Source organism: Pseudorasbora parva, chromosome 4 (genome assembly GCF_024679245.1).
Source record: "Pseudorasbora parva isolate DD20220531a chromosome 4, ASM2467924v1, whole genome shotgun sequence".
Taxonomy (NCBI): domain Eukaryota; kingdom Metazoa; phylum Chordata; class Actinopteri; order Cypriniformes; family Gobionidae; genus Pseudorasbora; species Pseudorasbora parva.
Window position 1 is genome coordinate 43,067,347 of NC_090175.1, and position 21,630 is coordinate 43,088,976.

The following is a 21,630-nucleotide window of genomic DNA, read 5'->3' on the forward strand; positions in this document are numbered from 1 at the left end:
ACAAATTATACCACAGCATTGTTAATTTTTTATTCTGATTGTTTGACACAAAAAAATATGTTATGATTATATTGTAACTTATTCCTCTAACAGAAACTCCATGCAGTCATTACTCCAGTCTTCAGAGTCGCACGTTCCTCCAGAAATCATTCTTATGTGCTAATTGGTGCTATTTCTTATTATTCAATTTTAAAACAGTTGTGCTGCTTAATATTTTGTGGAAACCGTCATACATTTCTTTCAGGATTCGTTGATGGATAGAAAGTTCAAAAGAACATAATTTGAAATCTTTTGTAACATTATACAATCCTTACTGTCAATTTTAATAAATTTAACATCACTTCAAACATTTTCCTAACCCCAAACTTTTGAATGGTATTGTAATTATACAGCAACGCTGACTTTATTCATCTGTCAATTATTCATTCATTTAATGCACAACTAAAACATGGTCATATTTCTTACTAAGAAAGGAAACTAATTCATAAAGACTGCCAACAGATCAATACATTTCATAAATAGAAACAGCTTTCAAATCAATGGCAAAGCCTCCAGCAGTCATAATGATTTACAAGAACCTATAGTTCAACTGTGTCTTTGTCTCATTTGCTCAACTATAATGACTTATAAATTCATCTTACAAAGGATTCAGTGCTGAAACCTCAGGTCCTGTGCTGCATATTAAGAAGTGTGAATGAGTGCCACATATTGTATTGAGGAAAGCACACACAAAAACAAACAAGATGAAGATAGACTACACTAATCCCTCTAATGCACTTTTGAGTAAGCCTCATTTGTGGCCTGCTAATACAATCCTATCTATCAAGACACTCTCTCATTATAGCCAGTTAACACAATCTCTTGTGTTTTACAAAGTTTCAGTCAGACTAAATTACTGAAATGCAGCTGGTTCATGACAGTTCAGTATGATGTAAGTCTATAGATCAGTGAATAAACACTGTCTCATGATAATTTCTTGTTTATGGTGCAGCTATTACAGGTTAGTCCCTTAGACTTTTATTGTAAGTGCGGGTAAAACATCTTACGGATGCTGTCTATAGAGTTTAACTATTTTACAACATCAGGGGCTTTCAAAAAGCAACTGGTGATCTGAAGGTTGTGGCAGTGATGCTGAGAAGGAAGGAAGGAAGAAAATAGATGGTTGTGTTTAGGCTGGGCTTAAGTGAAATAGCGTCTGGAATATACACAGAGCACACAATGCGTCTGTTTGAGGATCGAGAGTACAGAACAAAAGAAAGATAAGAGAGGAATCCATGCAAATGGAAATTGAGGCAAATTGAGTGGAAGTGAGACAGAAAAAACAGAGAGGTTTGTGTTTTCTCAGATTAAAGGTCCTGCCCTGTTTAACTGAGAACATCATGTGTGCGTGCTAGCTTCCTCTCTAATGTACTAACACAACAGATGGACACCAATGGGCACCGATGGGCAAAAATGTTGCAAAATTGGAGAATATCTTTGGAAACACACAATAGTGACATAACTATATCACTTGCATAGGCATAATTTAAGGGTGAGACATGTCCTCACCACTGTTTGCCAGGGTTGATATTGCCCCTACCACTTTTTGAAACATCTGTACACATTATAAAATAAAACTCCATTTGACTAGCAATTCGTTCATGTTAAATAAAAGGCAATCTGGCACTGGAACATGTTGTTTTGAAATCGTGCTGAGCACTGTTATCAGTGGCGGAAGGCAACAGTGTTTTCTTGGCGCTCATGCACAGACTCTTCACACAGACGAACGCTTCAATTGCGTCAAGTGAATCTATCACTTGACGCAATTGTGAAGACTATTCGTTACAGTGAATTCACAAAACAAAATCCACACAAATGGGTCCCTGAACTTGATATAAAATCACTGATGATTAGAACCCTGAACCTCTCTGACAAGCTTAAAAAAGTTCTACCGTAAGACCATTAAGGCACACAAGCATTCCAGACAAATCTATGTATTTATTCACTGGCGTGAAGATTCTCAGTATACAATATATTGCATTATAGATAAAAGGATAAAACTATGTGTTAAACATGACTTCTGTGTTTATGAATTAAACACAACGTACAATTTAAATTGATTTCTGGACATTGTAATGTTATTTTCTCCTGCAACTATTATTGTACATATTATATTAGCTCCCCCCACCCCCAAACACTGCTGTTCCACCCACTTTTTAAAAGTTACGCCACTAATCATTGTACTGGATACTCGAGATCTTACCTGTGTCCAGGTCCGAGGCATACAGGCGAGCCACAGGTGTGTTTATCTCAGTGTTCTCGAACACAGTGAAGGTGTAGGGGTCAGAGGTGAACTGCGGGGCATTGTCATTGACATCTTCGACAGTGATTTCCACTTCTGCTTCACAAAAGCGCCCACCTCCATCCAGAGCACGCACCTTCATCTTGTGCACTTCTTCTTCCTCACGATCCAGAGGGAGAAGAGTTTTTAATTCACCTGATAAAACAAAAGCACATTTTACACTGTGTCCTAACTAGATGTGACAAGAATATAAGAAAAGATAAAAGCTCTTTTATATAAAGTTATTTCTATACAGCTGCGAGTATCAACATTGTGCTGAGTAGCCCTGCCCATTATGAAATCTCATGGTCATAACTGTGTCAGAATGTGTTGCATCAAAAGGTTAAAAAAAATTGGTTGCACAACAGTTTCACTTTCATGACCCTCTGCATTTTTGCAACCCTTTTAACTGAAATTCTGTCATAATTTACTCAAAACCAAAGGATTTTGTTCTTTTTTTCATTTAATTGACCCTATTGAATGTGATCTGTATGTGCATTGAATAAAACCCTAAATTATATCCATTCATCATATAAAGTGATCATGTCGGATTATGTTTAAAAGGTTTTTATTACTTTTTGAAGTGTCAAATTTTTGGTTGCATGCGGAGGGTCCGAAATCTCTCAGGTGTCATTAAATATCCCCATTTGTATTCATGATGAATGCAAGCCTTATGAGATTAGAACAACACATGGATGAGCAAATGATTACAGAATTAAAATTTTGGGGAGAACAAAACGAATTAATTTGCAACATTTTGAGAATTAGCATAAACTCTACCTTGTAAGCACCCTTATGCTGCTACCACACACAAACACTGCTCTCTCATTGCTTTATGTATATTTATTATTGTCGTTTGCTAAAAAAAATTACGGGGAGTGATTTTTGAAAATCAGCTGGCATTGCACTGATGAACACAATCAGTGCAATCCAATTCCATTTCAAACTCTCTCATCTGTCAAGTCAAGAGGACACTCCAAGAATACCCTTAAAAGAAAAGCTGCGAGCGAGAGAAAGAGACGTCTCTGTCATGAGAAAATGATCTGACCTAATCATTTCAGCAAGTGTGAGCTACATTCTATTGAAGTGGTCACTAATTTAAACTGCACTTTTGTATGCCAACTGTTTGCTGTCGACCTTTTAGCTGGAGCACATCTCAAGAAGGAATGAATGCAGGGTGTCCAAAAGTTTCTCTCAAGGGGAGCTAAAATCATCCTTGCACTGAGCTGCTTCATGAAATAGAAAATATTAAAGAGGAGCGGGATGGTGAGAAATAGCAAGGGAGGATAAAGTGCAGTCGGCATGTGGGCTGCTCAGAGAGTGAGCTGAGTGAGAAAAGAAGAAAAGGGAAAGTCACCCTTGGAAAAGCAGCCGCCAGCTTTCAGGGGTCTGGCTGGCTCGAATGAGAGCACTCTTGGCATTGCTAACTTGCTATAATGCTCCTCTTCTTTTCCGTGATGGAACGAAGGGGGAAAAAAGTGTAGAAAACCCTCCCTGCACACTAAACCCACACAGAAGAACAGTAGCGCTCCTTCAGTTTGTGAGCCAGCATTCCCTGCCTTCACACTCAGTGTTATCAAAGAGCCAGTGAGTAGCGCCTTTACAATAGCTTTTGTGTTGTAGCAGTGTGACGCTGTCACAAACCCACTGTTGATTTCTGCTCTCTTTCCGCCTGGAACCAATGTTTAATTCACACAGTTGAGAGACAGTTGACTAGAGTTAATAGCTGAAGTGGGGCAACACGTTCTGAAATGTTTATTAAAATATTTTGTGTGAGTATGTTTGTGTGAATAAAACAGGCAAGTCGAAAAAAATGTAAAAGAATAATATCAGAAACAGAATAATGTGGTATTCACTGTAAAACAGTAATGAAAGCCCAAGGGTGTACATTTTTCCCTGGAATTATACAAGTAATTAAATTAGAAATCATTATGGTTTTAAATGGAATGTGTTTGACTGCAGGCAAAAGCAAATGGTGCAGAAAATGTTCTGTGGGAATGTAGCATACAGTTGTCTGGTTGTTGAGACAATGGTCTTAGAACTACTGTTCAAAATTTGGATTTGGTAAGATGTTTTATTGTTTTAGAAAGAAGTATCTCAGGCTCCTCAAGGCAGCATTTATTATATCAGTAAAAACAACAATAGTGTTAAATATTTATTTCAAATTCAAAATAACCTAAACTTTTCTATTTGAATACACTTTAAAATTGAATGTATTCCTGTGATCTCAAAGTTGAATTTTCAGCATCATTACTCCAGTCTTCAGTGTCAGATGATTTGGTGCTTGTGAAACATTTTATTTATTGTTATCAATGCAGTAAACAGTGCTGCTTAATATTTTTGTGAAAATCATGAGATAAAACCTTATAATCTTACTGACCCCAAACTTTTGAACAGTTGTGTATATAATTTTGCACAATTTACAATATATATTTGTAAGGCTTTACCATGCACAACAATACTATAGCTTTGACAAAGTTTATAATACACACTGAAGATGCTTTTTTTGAGTAGGGTCATGGGTACACACAAATCAAACATTTGGCCTATTCGACGTGCACACGAAACATACCTGTCTCAGAGTCAATGCTAAAGTGCTCTGATTCAGGCCCTAGCAGCTCGTAGGAGATCTGTGCATTGGAACGGATGTCAGCATCTGTGGCGGAGACTTGCAGGATCAGCCTACCGGCAGGGGAGTCCTCCGGGATGCTTTCCATGTAGAATGACTGTAAACAACAGAAAGCAGAAATGACTTCACAAACCAGATGATAGGGCCAGAAAGAAGAGAGAAACTAAATAAAAGAGGAAGACTTTGGTGGTAATTGTAAAGCCAAACTGAAAATAGGGCTAAAAGATTTTCACCACATGAGTTCTATTAAATTAACATTATTCAAAAAGGAACACAATGCGCAAAAGAAGCACATTAGCCCTCACAAAACCCTCTTACAGTGCAAAATAGCCCTCTTTGTTTCTTAAATGCTGCATTTCACATAAGGACCTTTTCAAATCCCTCCTGACATTCTCTCTTTCTCTCTAAGTCTCGTCCCATTTAGCATGCACAGCGGGTAGGCAGCACCCTCCCCTTAACTGACAGAATCAGACTACATGACATTTTGCTGCAATACACTTCCCACACACACATACACACAAAACTAACATTCATACCTTCTCACAAATTGGGCTGTTGTCATTGGCATCCAAGACCTTGACTTCAACTACAGCCTTGGCTGTGAAGGTCCCGTCAGTGGCCGTAATGTTCAGTAAGTAATTGTCCCTCTCCTCCCTGTCGAGAGGTTTCCGCACCGAGACCTTCCAGTCGCCTTGAGAATGCTCAATGCCAAACTGCCCCAAGGGGTCTCCACCTTTAGAGAGCAAACATGAGAAATGTCAGTCAAACTAATGAACGTGAATGGCAGATAAATTGAATATGTATTTGTGTGGTTTCCTGCAGTATGTGTAGTAGCTATAGTAATGACTCAATTTATATCTGCTTCTATTTTACAGGATATTGGGAGATACCTGTGCAATGAATAATATACAGTGTTCACGAAGCTTCAATTCTTGTTTGCTTGAACTTCACAACAGTAACACAAAGCGTCTATGTAAATAAGTGGAAGTGTGACTTGTTATGCCAATTTCTGTCATCACTCCACGATCAGGCGAAGATGAGTGGATGTAATGAGACCGTTTTCTGTGCCAGGAAGGGCTCATCTCATCTCCGGCTTGGCATCAATGTTCGCGCTAATTAATTATAACCAGAGCTGAAACATTCCCGCTTTTTTGTCATTGGGAAAATTATCCAGTTTTCAATTTATAACCTTTTTGTGATCAAAGTATTCTTCACACAGAAATGAGAAAATTGTATAACACTTCATAGAATATTTAGCTTTAGCTTTGAGTGGCTTCCCACACATTATTAATTGTTGATACTATAAATTATTCCATTATAAACTAGTACGTTTAAAATATCCTTTTAAATTAAACTCGAATGATAATGCTGCCATGCAACTGCTAACATTAAACTAAAAGTACAAAATCAACATCAGACCTACCTGTGATAAAGTAGCTGATTTGCTTATTATTGTCCTCTGTGTCCAGGTCTGTAGTGCTAAGAATGGCAATGACTCCTCCAGGTGGGTCATCTTCGCTTACTGTTCCCTTATAGATCTCTGCTGTGAACCTTGGTGGGTTGTCATTTACATCTACCACTGTGACATCCACTTTGGTACTGGCCATCAGCTGTTCTTTGTCTCCACGGTCGGTGGCTAGGACTGAAACAGTATACTTATTTCTCTTCTCACGGTCAAGTTCCTTTAATGTGGTAATCCATCCAGTTTCACTGTTGATGGCAAACAATTCAGCTATGTCCCTTGTCTCTTGGTTGGGATCGAGATTGTAAACGACATGGCCATTAGTGCCTGAGTCCAGGTCTGTGGCCTTTACCTGTATAACAGAAGTGCCACCTGGGAGATTCTCCACCACGAAAGCTTCATAGGGGTTTGACTCAAAGAGTGGTCGATTGTCATTGACATCTTTGACCTGGATGCTAATGTCCACAGCAGACACAACTTTACTACCATCATATTCGCTTTGTGCTTGTAGGGATAGCTGATACCATTTGGTGCTCTCATGGTCAAGCTTCTTCTCAAGCTTCAAAGATCCTGAGTTGGGGTCAATTACAAATACTTCATCCTGGTTGCTCTCAAGAGTATTCCCTTTCACCAGGCTGTAAAAGATTGGCTGATCACTTTCAGCCTGAATGACATCTATTTCTGAACCAAGAGTAAGATCTTCATCTATAGCAAATCTGTAGTGGGACTCTATGAACTTTGGCACTGGGACCTCAGGAGCAAGAATTCTGACATAGACGGGAACAACAGAGGACTTGGTAGGAGTTCCGCCGTCTTTTGCTCGTACAAGAAAAGTGTAAATTTGGTTCTCCAATCCAATGAGGCTTTCCTTTGTTACAATGACACCACTGAACTGGTGGATTTCAAAGTTCTCCTCAACATTGTCTGTGTCCGCTTCAATAGAATAGGTGATGTCTGCATTACTACCTTCATCCATGTCGGACGCTGCAATCTTAAGTATGGTTGTTCCTCTTGGCACATCAGAAGCAACATTAACTCTGTAATCAGCAGCTCTGAACTGCGGCGCATTATCATTGATATCTGTTAAGATCACATTTACAGTACAGAAGCCAACTTTTCCACCACCATCTTTAGCAATTAAAGAAATCGGAATCACTTTCTCCAATGCGTTCTCACGGTCAAGACTCTCCAAAGTAAAAATCTCTCCATTTTCAGAGATTGAGAACTTGTCTTTAGCAATGTCATTGACTATATGGTATGTGAGTCTTCCATATGTGCCTGAGTCATCATCTGTCGCTTGAGCTTCAGCCACCATTGTTCCAACAGGTGAGTTCTCAAGAAGCTCAACCACGTAATCCACCTGGTTGAAGGTAGGATTGTGGAAGTTAGCACTAATAACATTGACCTTCACAATAGCTGAGCTTCTGAATACACCATCTGATACAGACACGCTGATGTTATAGAGAGATTCCATGTGGGGTTTTCGGTGGTTTGATATAACTATAGCCCCAGATTTTGAATCTATAGCAAAGTTTTGCCCTTCATTTCCTGATATAATTGAGAATTCAAGTTTACCACTATCGGAGTTGTCAGCATCGGAAGCCTGAAGCTGGGTGACAAAGTGGCCACGTGGGGCCAGTTCACTGACCGTAGCTTCATAGACATTCTGTGAGAACACTGGAGCGTTGTCATTAAGGTCTGTAATGTCAATTAACACTATGACCTCACTAGAAAGTGCAGGCACTCCACCATCCACTGCTCTAATCATCAGCTTATGTGAGGGTTTTTCTTCATGGTCAAGCATTTGAGTTGTCCAGATTGTGCCCGTGTCACGGTCGATGCTAAAGTAATAAGAACTCTTGTCTTTATCTTCAACGATCTGGTAAAATAGCACTTTATCGTTACCAGTGTCAGCATCTGTAGCTGAGACTTGCAATACAGATGTACCAATCACAGATGCTTCTGAAAGACTTGCATTATACAAATTGGTATAGAACACAGGTGGGTTGTCATTAACATCTTCCAAGATTATATCAACAAAGACTTCGGCTTTGGAACCAGTTAACGAGTCGGTGGCTCTTACGCTAAGTTTATAGGCTGGGTGAGTCTCGAAATCCAAAGGCTTTACAACCTGAATGACGCCAGTATTGAAATTGATGGAGAACTGATTGAGAGGGTCCCCTTCTGTGATTGTGTACACTATTCTAGGGCCTTCTGAGTCATTAGCCTGAATGTGTACAATAGGTGTTAGTAACTGTATGCTCTCTGGGATCTCCAGACTGTAGAAGGCTTTCTCAAACACAGGCATTGCTTTATTTACAACCATTATTGGTACTTCAACAGATGAGGAAAGTGCTGGTTCACCTCCATCTCTGGCTACAATGGTGATTACAAATTCTGTGTTAAGGGAGTCTTTCTCAAGCTTCTTAGTAAGTGAGATTTCACCATCCATGCTTATCTGAACAAACTCATTTAACTCCTGGAGATGGTAGTTGATCTCAGAATTTATGTCAATATCTGCATCAACCGCAGTCACTTTTGTGATGACATGACCCACCTCAGTGTCAACCTGCACCATTGCGTGATAGGGTAAATTGACAAATACAGGTGGGTTGTCATTGACATCTTCAATTATCACAGTGACGAGGACATGGGCTACATCAGATGACTTGTCTTCTCTGGTTACCTCGACCACAATATCAAATATGCCTTGCTCTTCTCGATTAAATGGTGTGCCTGTAGAAGAGAGTACTCCCGAGGTACGGCTTATTGTGAATCTCTTATCAGGATTCAGAATGGTATAAGACAAAGGTTCATTGACTTGGTTTCCCACTGCAGCTATTACAGCTAAAGTCTTCTTTTCTGATGAATTTTCTGGCACAAAGGCCTTATAAGATTCTTGGGTGAACCTCATAGTACTCTCCTTACTCTCTCTGACATTTATTTTTACTAAAGCTGTTTTAGAAAACCTGCCATCAGACACCCTCACTCTGAGCTCATACCTGCTTCTAAGCTGAGTGACATTTTGAATAGTGATAACCCCTGTGACCGGGTCCATTTTAAACTTGTCTCCAATATTGCCTTCAACAATAGAGTAAAACAGCCTTGAATTTGGACCAGAATCTGCATCTGTGGCATTGACTGTGATCACTTCCACTCCTTTGAAAGTTGGCACTAAGACAGTGGTTTCATATAGATCTTGGCTGAACTGAGGCGGGCAATCATTGACGTCCAGGATCTCAATAGTCACATTAGCAGCCTTCTCTGCAAAATGACGGGGAATTCCCATATCGTGGACTTGAACAGAAAAGCGAAACACAGATCTTTGCTCGTAATCCAATTCACTGATGGTTCTGACTGCACCAGTGCTAGAGTCGATGGCAAAGTAATTATGGGCAAATGGCTCAACAATCTGATAGACCAGCCTTGAGTTAGCATCACGGTCAGTGTCTACCGCACGGATGACAAGTGGTATGTTGTCTTTGGTGAGGACTACACTGTTGACTGGAGAAGACTCGCTGACCATTCCAGTGAACTCATCTTGAATGAATACAGGTGCATTATCATTCTCATCCTTCAAGTGAATCAGTAGAGTAGTGTTGCTTGCCAGACCGGCCATGTTGGTTCCCTGAATGGTTAGTTTGTATGAAGGAATAGTCTCGTAATCCACAACCGAATGGGTCACTACCACTCCAGAGTTGGGGTTGATGTCAAATGCTCCATTTACATTTCCGTCTTTGATCTGATAGAATACTGATGATTGGCTGTTGGCATTAACCAAACTTACAAAGGCTCCAGGCAAAGCGGTTTCACTGACCTCAGCAGAAAACTCATTCTCTGAAAACTTTGGTATGGCATTGTCAGAAATTGTGACGGTTATGTCAACAGCAGCAGTAGCACTAAGTGGTGGTATGCCTTTGTCAGAGGCTTTCACAATTAGCTCAAAATGGTTCTTGTTGCTACGGTCTAGCTCCTTTGCCACAGAGATGGTGCCAAAGATAGGATCAATGGCAAATGAATTGGCAACATTTCCTAAAAAAGAAATATTACAAAGATGTATCAATCACTTGCCAAAAGGTTTGGATTTTCATTTTTTAGAACTCCTTAGAAGTCATTAATTTAAATCTCAAATACGAAAGTAAACAAAAATCATGTATGCATTGATTAAAAGTTAAAAATGCCATCCTTTTGTAAGCATGAATCACTTTGTTTTGCTTTATTTACACTTAATATTTAAGTTTGCAGTTAGTCAAGGAAAGTAATCAGCTGCCTAAGCATCAGTCATTTAGTATGTGATCTGAACAATGTTTGCTGTCTCACACACATATACAGTACATTTCAATTAGCTTCTGTAATCTCAGACATTTCAAATATGTGCATTCTCAAAAGGCCACTTGGCGTCATTTCTATGTTATGCTCTGCTTTCAAAACTCTCACACAGTTTAGTGGACTGCAGGATCCTTGGCTGCCGCATTCAATATGCTCCCACATTTTCAGCTCTAAAAGGCCAGCATGGGATGCTCCTGTGGCTCTCTTAACAATATTCCATTTTAAAACTAAGACGACATGATAGGCTTTCAAACTTATGGTCTGTGTCTATGCTCTTGCCTTTTCCCTGTTCATACATTTCATACATCATATGCATACATATGTAGTTTCCTGGACAAACTGGATTAAAGTCAAAAGCAATCAAATCAATCAGATGGATTACCTGACTCAATGCTATAGATGATCTCAGCATTCTGGCCTTTGTCTTTGTCAAGAGCAGAGACCTGAAGCACTGCAGAGCCAATGGCGGCAGATTCAAACACACGGCCCACATAAGGTGAACCAGAGAACCAAGGTGCATTGTCATTGGTGTCCTGCACATTAACAATCACTCGCACCAGGTTCCGCTTTACAGGAATGTCCTGATCTCGCACCTGCAGAGGGCAGAAGAAAGGGTTAAAAAAGCAATTCTCCAGTCATTTCAACAATTTAATTACCAGCTTATGTGAAACACATTTAACACTTGCAAGCCCTTAGGATAGCCGCCTCAATGTCTAATGAATTAAAGCGAATACAAACTGCCAGGATAGTTTAAGTTGAGAGATGGCTGACTGGCTGAACATTTCTAAATCAGACATAAAAATCACTTGAACAGATGATGTAGATAGCAGACCACGTGATCTTACCATGACAGTTAGTGTATGCTGGTGCATGGTTTCATGGTCTAGTCTCTCTGCAGTGTACAACACCCCTGTTCCAGGATCTAGTCTGAACTTGCGTAGACTGAATGGGTCAGTGCTGCTGAGGAGGGTGAAGGTAAGCTTGTTCTTTTCATCCTGGTCAGTAGCTGCAATCTGTAACACCTCTGTCTCAGGTGGGGTGTCTTCAGGGACATTTACTTCATACTTAGACTTAGAGAAGAGAGGACGATGGTTGTTGGTGTCAATCACTTTAATAAGAACCTGTAAAAACATACAACAAAAAGTAAAGTAAATAATTCAGGAACTGTAATTTTGGTACATGTATTTACAGTGTAACAATTTCTGTATAAAGAAAGTACATTTCAGGGTACATTTTAATTACTATGATCATTGATAACATCACTGAAATTCCATGAGAAATAGTTAACCATTTTATACTAAACAAGTAAAATATCTGGTTGGCAGAGACCATTGTAAGAGGGGCAACATGAAGAGAGTGAGAGACTGACTTAGGGCTGGACAGTATATTAATAATAAACCTAATCTTATCCAAATACAAAAGTATAGAAAATACCGGGATATATATTGTGTATCGCAAATACTGAGATATTATTTTTTGGCCACCTTTTTTAAAAAAGGTGTAGATTTACACATCATGACATTGCATTTAATTTATGTTTGCTGTCTCATACCTCAGGGAATCAGAACTCATATCATGGTTGCTTTGATATTGACTGAATCAATTCCTGTAATAACTCAGGGAATAATTTAAATGCCTGGTTACTTATGACTTATTCAGCAAAGAATGTTAGCAAACCGACATGAATCCAAATGATGTGTGGTTGGTTGTGATAACAATGCATGTTGATGTTTTCTATGGTTAGGAATGATTGTATCGTGAATGCACTAGGATGCGTTTCATTAACAGTTAAAAGTCCTACAGCGAGTGAAATGCCAAGGTTATTCCACTGCATACTTATGAGTGACTTTTCAGCAGTACTCTATACACACACTTCTTGTGCATAGGCTAATGCAGTAAAATAATTTTTGAGTTATGAGCAACAAAAACACACATACCAACTGTGTGTACATATTTGCCTTTTTCTTTCAGTTATTAATTAATTTTTCACCCCCGGAAGTCGCCATCCTTCTATTTGTCTTCTGGTTGTGGATAAGTGAGTGGACAGGGAGCTCTATACTCAACACAACCAGAGCTACTATAGATTGAAAAAGTGTGTGTGCTTAAACAAGCTGTGTTTATACCATCAGAAATACTTTTATAAAACCAGGATGGAGAACAAAGGGGTGAAATGCATTGAATTATAAGACATGAGAGCCATGAGGTGGCGCTATTTTACATAAGAAAAAAGTATACAGCTCAGTGGATCCATTGATTCCATCTAGAATCCACAGAAATAGATTGGCCACATATGTATCCCTCTAGTGACATATGTTTTCAAACGACTAAAAGGGAGGGAAAGAAAGTTTTTGGTATGTCACAGAGTTACAACTGAATGGATTTACCATTCAGCAACCATAAAGAGTGCTTTGTCTGGAAAGCCTGATGCTTTATTCTAAGCATCATATTTGGGTACAAACATGTTATAATATTTCAATAAGCATATAGCCTAAACTTGGGCTGTGCTAATACAGTGACACATCACTATATTACAACACTTAGATCATTTTATCAACATTTGTATTCATGTGCATAAAATTCTAATTCCAAATTCATATATTATAGTTCATTACATTTCCGAGAGCACAGTTACTAAAGAAGCAGGTCTTATAAATAAACATCTCTTCAGGCATTTCTCAATGAGGTCAACGTTTCTTTTATGAGGCATCACACTTGACAAATGCAAAGCGAGTCAAACATAAAACTGGTATCGATGATAGGCCTCTCTGTTGTGCATTTGCCGCAGTTTTAGTCATTATCGAAATATGATATTGTAATGCATCACCGTCTATTGGATCTATTGTATATCTTATTACAAGGTACTTGCCAGCTCTACTATAAAACATAAATGCTTTTCTACAAAACACGTTGGCCATAATTATTGGGATCCTTTTATTAAATACTGTTTGCAACCTCCTTTTGCCAGGATAACAGCTCTGAGTCTTCTTCTATAATGCCATGTGTGTTTGGAGAACCCATGACAAGATATCAGGGGCCGTGTTCACAAAACATCCTAAGGCTAAAAGTAGCTCCTAACTTGCCTATTTAGGAGAAAGGTTTAAAAACAATGGGTGTGTCAGACTCCTATATTTTTGCTCTAAGAGTATTTCACAAAGCATTTTAGCACTAAAACTAGCTTCTAAATCCATGAAAAGCTAGGAGTAGTCAAGAGGACTCCTAAGTCTCTAAGACCAAATCACTAAACAATCCTAATGGCTGTTGCTGCAGTTTACAGTGCTCCTCACAGTAGTGAGACCAGCGATGTTATATGGTTTGGAGACAGTTGGACTGAGGAAAACACAGGAGGAAGAGCTAGAGGCAGAGCTGAAGATGTTGAGGTTCTCTTTGGGAGTGATGAGGATAGATCGGATCAAGAATGAGTACATCAGAGGGACAGCACATGTGAGATGTTTTGGAGAAAAAGAGAGGCCAGGTTGAGATGGTTTGGACATGTTCAGAGGAGTGAGAGGGAAGATATTGGTAATGAGACGCTGAGGTTAGAGCTGCCAGGCAGGAGGTCAAGAGGAAGACCAAAGAGGAGGTTTATGGATGTAGCGAAGGAGGACATGAAGGGTCTGAGAGGATACAGAGGAAAGGAATAGATGGTGGCAGATGATTCGCTGTGGTGACCCCTAAAGGAAACAGCCGAAAGAATAAGAAGAAAACAGTGCTCCTCACAAACTTTGTTCATAATACAATTTTTTCCCTTGAATTCTGCAATCTCTCGAGATGCACACGTTAAAGTCTGACAATAAGCTGAACATATACTAGTTTAAATAGTGACACTTAACCTACTTTTTAAAATATGTATTTGACTATATCAACATGAAACCTCGTTCGACAATATATTTTGTACACTGATTCATATTGCTCAGAGACTTCAGGAAGAAGTGTTTTGAAATAGGCCATCACTATATAACTCGTTTTTTCGTTTTTTGTTTTGTTTTTGAACACAAAAAATATTCCCGTCGCTTCATAAAATTATTGTAGAACGTCTGTAGTGCCTTTTATTGGTCTTGAGAGAGGAAATGTTATTGTGGCAAATGGGGGACTTTCTAAGCTATTTGATTTCATCAAAAATATCTTCATTTGTGTTCCGAAGATGAACGGAGGTCTTACGGGTATGGAACGGCATGAGGGTGAGGAATAAATGACAGCATTTTCATTTTTGGGTGAACTAACCCTTTTAGTTCACCCAAAACTTCCCTTTTAAGGGAATTTGGCCTTTGTGTTTCCTCATATTTATACTCCTGTGAAACAAGACAGCATAGCTAAACAACTTCATGTTCCTTAGTCACCCTGGTGTTCTAAAAATATATATATATTATTGGGAATATAATTGATATATATATATTTTACTCATAAAATAAGTAATTGTGCCAGTAATTGTTGCCAACACATTTTGGAGAAGAACATTTATTCCAAAATGTGCTTTGATTTTCCCCCAACTTTCCATTCTTTTACTTCAATGAAAGGTTCTTCTTTTAAAAACGGAAATATTTTACTTCTATACATACATATTATTTCTATATATATATATATATATATATATATATATATATATATATATATATTTATATATATATATATATATATAAATTTAGCTGTTAGCTGCCACTTGCTCTCAGCTCAAGATTAGCCCATGTGGGTGTGAGTGTGGGCAATGCTCACACTTGTCCTAACAGCATCAGCACGTCCCCTGTCCCTGAAGAACATGTTTAGTTTTATCGAATGCCAAAGGTCGGGGAAGAGAAATATTGGCCTTTTTCTCTTTTCTCTTGCCTTCTTTCTCACACCTTACCCTGGAGACATGCCACCTGGCCCTGGCAGCCTGGATTTAAAAAAAAATTGGAAATCATGCCAGCACAGGCAGTCAACTGAAAGCACTGGTGTAAATAGATGAAGCTTGTAGCTTGTATTTGTTTATATCCTGCCTGCTTTCCATGATGTTTTAGAAGCAGCACGACAGGCTTCTCGACTGTGATGCAAATGTATGGGAAAAAACTCAAAGGAGCCCCACTAATGTCTAACACACATAGAGAAAGAAGGACAGATGGAGGGATTCGAGAGGAAGTGGTGAGTGAGGGAGTGATTAAAGAAAAAGATCAGAGAGTGTGAATGACAGATGAAGAAGGATGCGCGTGTGAAAGACAGAAAAGAAGAAAGATGAGAAACAGAAGTAAGGCACAACAAGAGAGAGAGAGAGAGAGAGAGAGAGAGAGAGAGAGAGAGAGAGAGAGAGAGAGAGAGAGAGAGAGAGAGAGAGAGAGAGAGAGAGAGAGAGAGAGAGAGAGAGAGAGAGAGAGAGAGAGAGAGAGAGAGAGAGAGAGAGAGAGAGAGAGAGAGAGATGAATGTAACACTATACAGTACATGCCAAAAGTTTGGACACATTACTATTTTTTAATGTTTTTGAAAGAAGTTTCTTCTGCTCATCAAGCCTGCATTTATTTGATCAAAATACAGAAACACATTTTAATATTGTGATATATTATTACAATTTAAAATATTTGGTTTTCAATTTATTATACTTTAAATTATAATTTATATGTGATGCAAAGCTGAATTTTCAGGATTGTTACTCCAGTCTTCAGTGTCACATGTGACATCCAGTCTATCACATGATCCTTCAGAAATCATTCTAATATTCTGATTTATTATGAGTGTTGGAAACAGTTCTGCTGCCTAATATATTTGATGAATAAAAAGTTCAAAAGAACTGCATTTATTCAAAATAAAAACATATTTTCAAATAATATAAATCTTTTTTTTATTAATCAAAGTATTATAAAAAAAGTATCACAGGTTATGAAAAAATATTAAGCAGCAGAACTGTTTAAAACTTTGAATATGAATCATCATATTAGAATGATTTCTGAAGGATCACGTGCACTGAAGACTGGAGGAATGATACTGAAAATTCAGCTTTGATCACAGAAATAAATGATCATTTAAAGTATAATTAATTGAAAACCATGTGATATATTATTGGTTTAACCATATATAAACCAATAATATATCACAATATTACTATTTTTTCTGAGTAGTAAAAAATAGTAATGTGTCTAAACTTTTGGCCTATACTGTATATGAAAAAATAAAGATCGGTATGTGTGAAAATTATGTATATAAATATATATATAATATATCTATATATGTATGTATCTCTAAGGGGAGTTATTCTAGAAGCTAGTAGCCCACTATTAAGGTGAAATTCCTGTTACAATCTTCTTCCACTTACACAGGCATTACCTCCCACCCATGGCCATCTCTCAGGCTGGGTTAAAACATCTAAGATGTTTTACACACACACACACTGGACAATTATAACATGGGACATTCCAGCACAACTTTAGCAACAGATGTAATTTTAGACTTCAGACTAAATTGCATTTTAAAATTGGTCACATTCTCTCTTGAAAATTGTTCCGTTTTGCAATCGTAATCAAATTTGTTCAACTAATCTCTAATGCTTGAACTCCATGGTCGCCTCAATGCCTTGTTTGTCTTGATTCAATGCTACTGAATCACAGACGTCACGTACATACCTTGAAAACTCTCACACACAATGATATGCATGCTATTTATTAGATTTAACATCCTTATTGTGCCAGGCACAGGTATTGTGGCATGCATAGTTATTATAATCACACTACCATTTGAGGTCAGTAATATACATTTATAATATAATTGAGGTCAGTAATATATAATGTATTAGTGCTGGGCAATCAATTCATCACAACCAAAATAAAAGTTTGTGTTTACAATAATAGATGCGTTTGTACTGTGCAGAATTGTTATGTATATATAATTACACATTCATGTATATATTTAAGAAATGTGCATGTATATACTGTATATATATATATACATATATTATGAGTGTTGGAAACAGTTCTACTGCCTAATATATTTAAATGAATAAAAAGTTCAAAAGAACTGCATTTATTCAAAATAAAAACATATTTTCAAATAATATAAATCTCCTTTACTATCAATTTTTTATCAATTTAACACATCCTTTCTGAATAAAATTATTGATTTATTTCAACAACAAAAAACAAAAAAACACACACACACAAAAATGACTGACCCCAAATGACTGACCAGTAGTGTACATTGTTGTTACAAAAGATTTCTATTTTTAAAACATTTTTTTTTTTTTTTTACTTTTTATTAATCAAAGTATTATAAAAAAGTATCACAGGTTATGAAAAAATATTAAGCAGCAGAACTGTTTAAAACTTTGAATATGAATCATCATATTAGAATGATTATATATATATATAGTTATTATAATATATATATATATATATATATATATATATATATATATATATATATATATATATATATATATATATATATATATATATATATATATATATATATCATTGGCATTGATTCAACAAGGTGCTTAAAGCATTCTTTAGAAATGTTGGCCCACATTGATAGGATAGCATCTTGCATTTGATGGAGATTTGTGGGATGCACATCCAGGGCACAAAGCTCCTGTTCCACCACATCCCAAAGATGCTCTATTGGGTTGAGATCTGGTGACTGTGGGGGGCATTTTAGTACAGTGAACTCATTGTCATGTTCAAGAAACCAATTTGAAATGATTCGAGCTTTGTGACATGGTGCATTATCCTGCAGGAAGTAGCCATCAGAGGATGGGTACATGGTGGTCATAAAGGGATGGACATGGTCAGAAACAATGCTCAGGTAGGCCGTGGCATTTAAACAATGCCCAATTGGCACTAAGGGACCTAAAGTGTGCCAAGAAAACATCCCCACACCATTACACCACCATCACAGTGGTAACAAGGCATGATGGATCCATGTTCTCATTCTGTTTATGCCAAATTCTGACTCTACCATCTGAATGTCTCAACAGAAATCGAGACTCATCAGACCAGGCAACATTTTTCCAGTCTTTAACTGTCCAATTTTGGTGAGCTTGTGCAAATTGTTGCCTCTTTTTCCTATTTTTAATGGAGATGAGTGGTACCCGGTGGGGTCTTCTACTGTTACAAACTGATAACAAAATGAAATGAATCTTGATCACAAAATCAGCATCTTACAATAAGTTCTAAAGACAAAACATGACACTTAAGACTGGAGTAATGGTGGCTAGTAAAAATATATTTACATTTTAAAATATAATCAATTAGAACGTTTGAACAGTAGTATATATTGTACACAAATCTATGAGTTGTGACCAGGGGTCAATCCATGGGGCTCAAAGGAAATATTCACTGACAGACATTTTTATTCCAAAGAGATTTCCCTCAAAGAAAAGTGAGAAATGACAGTCAGAAATGGGCAATGTTCACCCAGATCCCCATATTTCTTTGTATGTGACATGTCTTAGGGAAAATTACTTTGGCACAGTCGCAAACACACAGGGTTGCTACACATTCTCTCAGAAGGCCTAAAATAGGATTACACCCAGCATACACTTTCCTCCCCCTCTGCATTCTTTTCTTCCCTTCCAAAATAATCATAATCCCTCATTGCCTGTCTGAAATGTGGTGCTTTTGTTGAGATTGGGGTGAAAGAGAGATAAAAAAAGAAGTGTGGAGATAAATGGCAAAAACAATGAAAATAGAGCATGGAGAAGGTCTGGCAAGCCCATGTGGAATACACATGACTTTGATTTAAACAAAGATATGCGGCTCCATGAGGAGGAGAGAGCTAATCGCTTCAGGAGAGGGTCACTAGACATACAAAGGCAAAAGTGGAGCCTGAATGCAGATTTATGATTAAAAACGTGCATCTGGTGGGTTGCAAGGGTAACAAAATTCATTCAAATAAATCAAACAAACAGATAAAATCCCCTCCTCATCAACCTGTAGTCTCCTCCTGTAGTCTGTTTCAGAATGTGTTTTTTTTTTTCTTTCATTGAAATTCAACTGGCAAATGATATAGATGTTGATATACTCCCTGGGTCACACTTTGAAATTGGAACCTACACATATTTAGATGCAGCTGTTCCAAAACAAGTGTTTCTTGTAGCCAAACTCATTAGTTGGTCAATGAAGAAATCAAAGATGAAACAAGTTTCAAATGGGTTATATTACTCGTCCATCTTTCTCTTGCTTTGTAAGGCGAGATGAAAGCTTGCAGGCGTGCACTTAAAATTGCCTCTTTAATGTTTTAAGGGCAAATATTTGCTTGGTTTTTTCATTTAGCCTAGTTTTCTTTCCAGCACCTGCCTGAGTGTTTACAGTGATATTAGAAAGTGTTGAGTTAATTAGCCAGCAAGCTGAAAACTCCTGTCAGGGCGATATAATGGACCAAGGACGTCTGCAAAAGAAAAACAAACTGTCTTCCCTAGTCTAGTACAGTTAAACCAGTACTGAGACACCTAGCAAAAGTTAAACAAGCCATAGATTCTGCAATTTTGTTTTGTTTATGGGATCAGTTAGCAGAAAATGTCCAGGTAACGCTGTGTCTACACCGAATGCGACAAAACAAAATATAACCCATTATAATCAGTGATGTTGTCTACACTGGTTGTGGCCCGGCGCGACATGACAAATCCCTGACAGTAAACTGATGCCTCGTTCTATTTATGACGTACCCCAAGCACTCATGATAATTCTCATAGAAAGGACAAATCGTTTTGTCGCGTCCAGTGTAGACAGCTTCTAGCTGTTGCTGTGTGTCAATAGTCACGTCTGGTGTAGACACGGCGTAATATTTCATCACAAAAAAGGAAAGAATAAGTAATTTTATTTTAATACATTTTTCAATAAGAAATATATGTATACAGTGCTGGGTAGTAATTGATTGCATGTAATCTGAATTGCATAATAATCAGATTCCAAAAATGAAGAACTTGTAAATAGATTATATTTACATAAGATTTTAACATACTCGTAATCAGACTACAGTTGCTTTATTGAGTTTATGTCATTCTCACAAAGGTAGTAAATTATTCATAATGTATTGATTCTACTTATTTTCTATAAAAGTCTAGTGCTTATTACTGTACATTCAAGGTCTTTCAGGTTTGTGGAATTGCACACACACACAGACCAGCCACTAGTCATGTGACTATCAATGAAAACCGAGACCTACATCATTTGAGCACTGGATTACCGAAATCATTCACTTTTTATGTTTTCTCAACATTGCATATCTAATCAGCTCCTGACAAACACAATTATTATTTGAATTATCACTCAGTGAGTCATTTATCCATGCATTACTGTCTCTGGAAGGCGTTTGTCTTTTTAACACATTAAAATGCACAAATTCATGTCATTTCATAATTACGCGCAATGCAGGGGTTCCCCAACTTTTATATCAGCTGAACCTCTTTGTCCTAATACATTTACTTGATGTATACTCTGAGATTTGAAGTTAATAAGTTACGTTAACAATAAAATTAAACCAATAATTAATAATAATACAAAGTTCACGGTTCTCTGATGTCGGTTAATGGCTTAATAGCATTTCATTAAACTCACAAAGCCCTTGAGTTCATTCACAAACCCCAGTCTGGGAAAACCTGATGTAATGTAATATTTAATGCACTTCATGCTGTTGATATATATATATATATATATATATATATATATATATATATATATATATATATATATGGTCTGCTGGACTGAAATAAATAAACAATATGTTGTTGATTAAGCTTATGTATTCAGTCATTATTCAATGGTATACTAAAAATCCATGTGAAAAATTACTTCTCATTGTTCTCAGGTCAAATATTTATATAAAATTAATTTATATGCAATTTATTTATTATTATTTATCTTTGTATTTTCTATCATTATGGTAAAAGATTATCCTATTCAAATCAATGTGATAAATGCGTAAGGTCAGGT

The 21,630-nt window shown here is 37.4% G+C and overlaps 1 protein-coding gene across 10 annotated transcripts in view; it reads right to left on the reverse strand.

Moving 5' to 3' along the window:
- fat1a (FAT atypical cadherin 1a) overlaps window positions 1–21,630 on the reverse strand; it is a 103,329-nt gene that overhangs the window by 17,303 nt on the left and 64,396 nt on the right. For all 10 annotated transcript variants that reach the window (XR_010904781.1, XR_010904780.1, XR_010904779.1 and 7 more), the window contains 6 exons: window positions 11,586–11,861; window positions 11,123–11,333; window positions 6,373–10,443; window positions 5,486–5,682; window positions 4,893–5,046; window positions 2,243–2,476 (listed from right to left, as the gene is read on the reverse strand). Coding sequence is in view for 7 of the 10 variants with exons in the window: in XM_067441895.1 (XP_067297996.1) it covers window positions 2,243–2,476; window positions 4,893–5,046; window positions 5,486–5,682; window positions 6,373–10,443; window positions 11,123–11,333; window positions 11,586–11,861 (5,143 nt within the window). In the remaining 3 variants the exon portion in view is untranslated. The remainder of the gene's footprint in view (window positions 1–2,242; window positions 2,477–4,892; window positions 5,047–5,485; window positions 5,683–6,372; window positions 10,444–11,122; window positions 11,334–11,585; window positions 11,862–21,630) is intronic.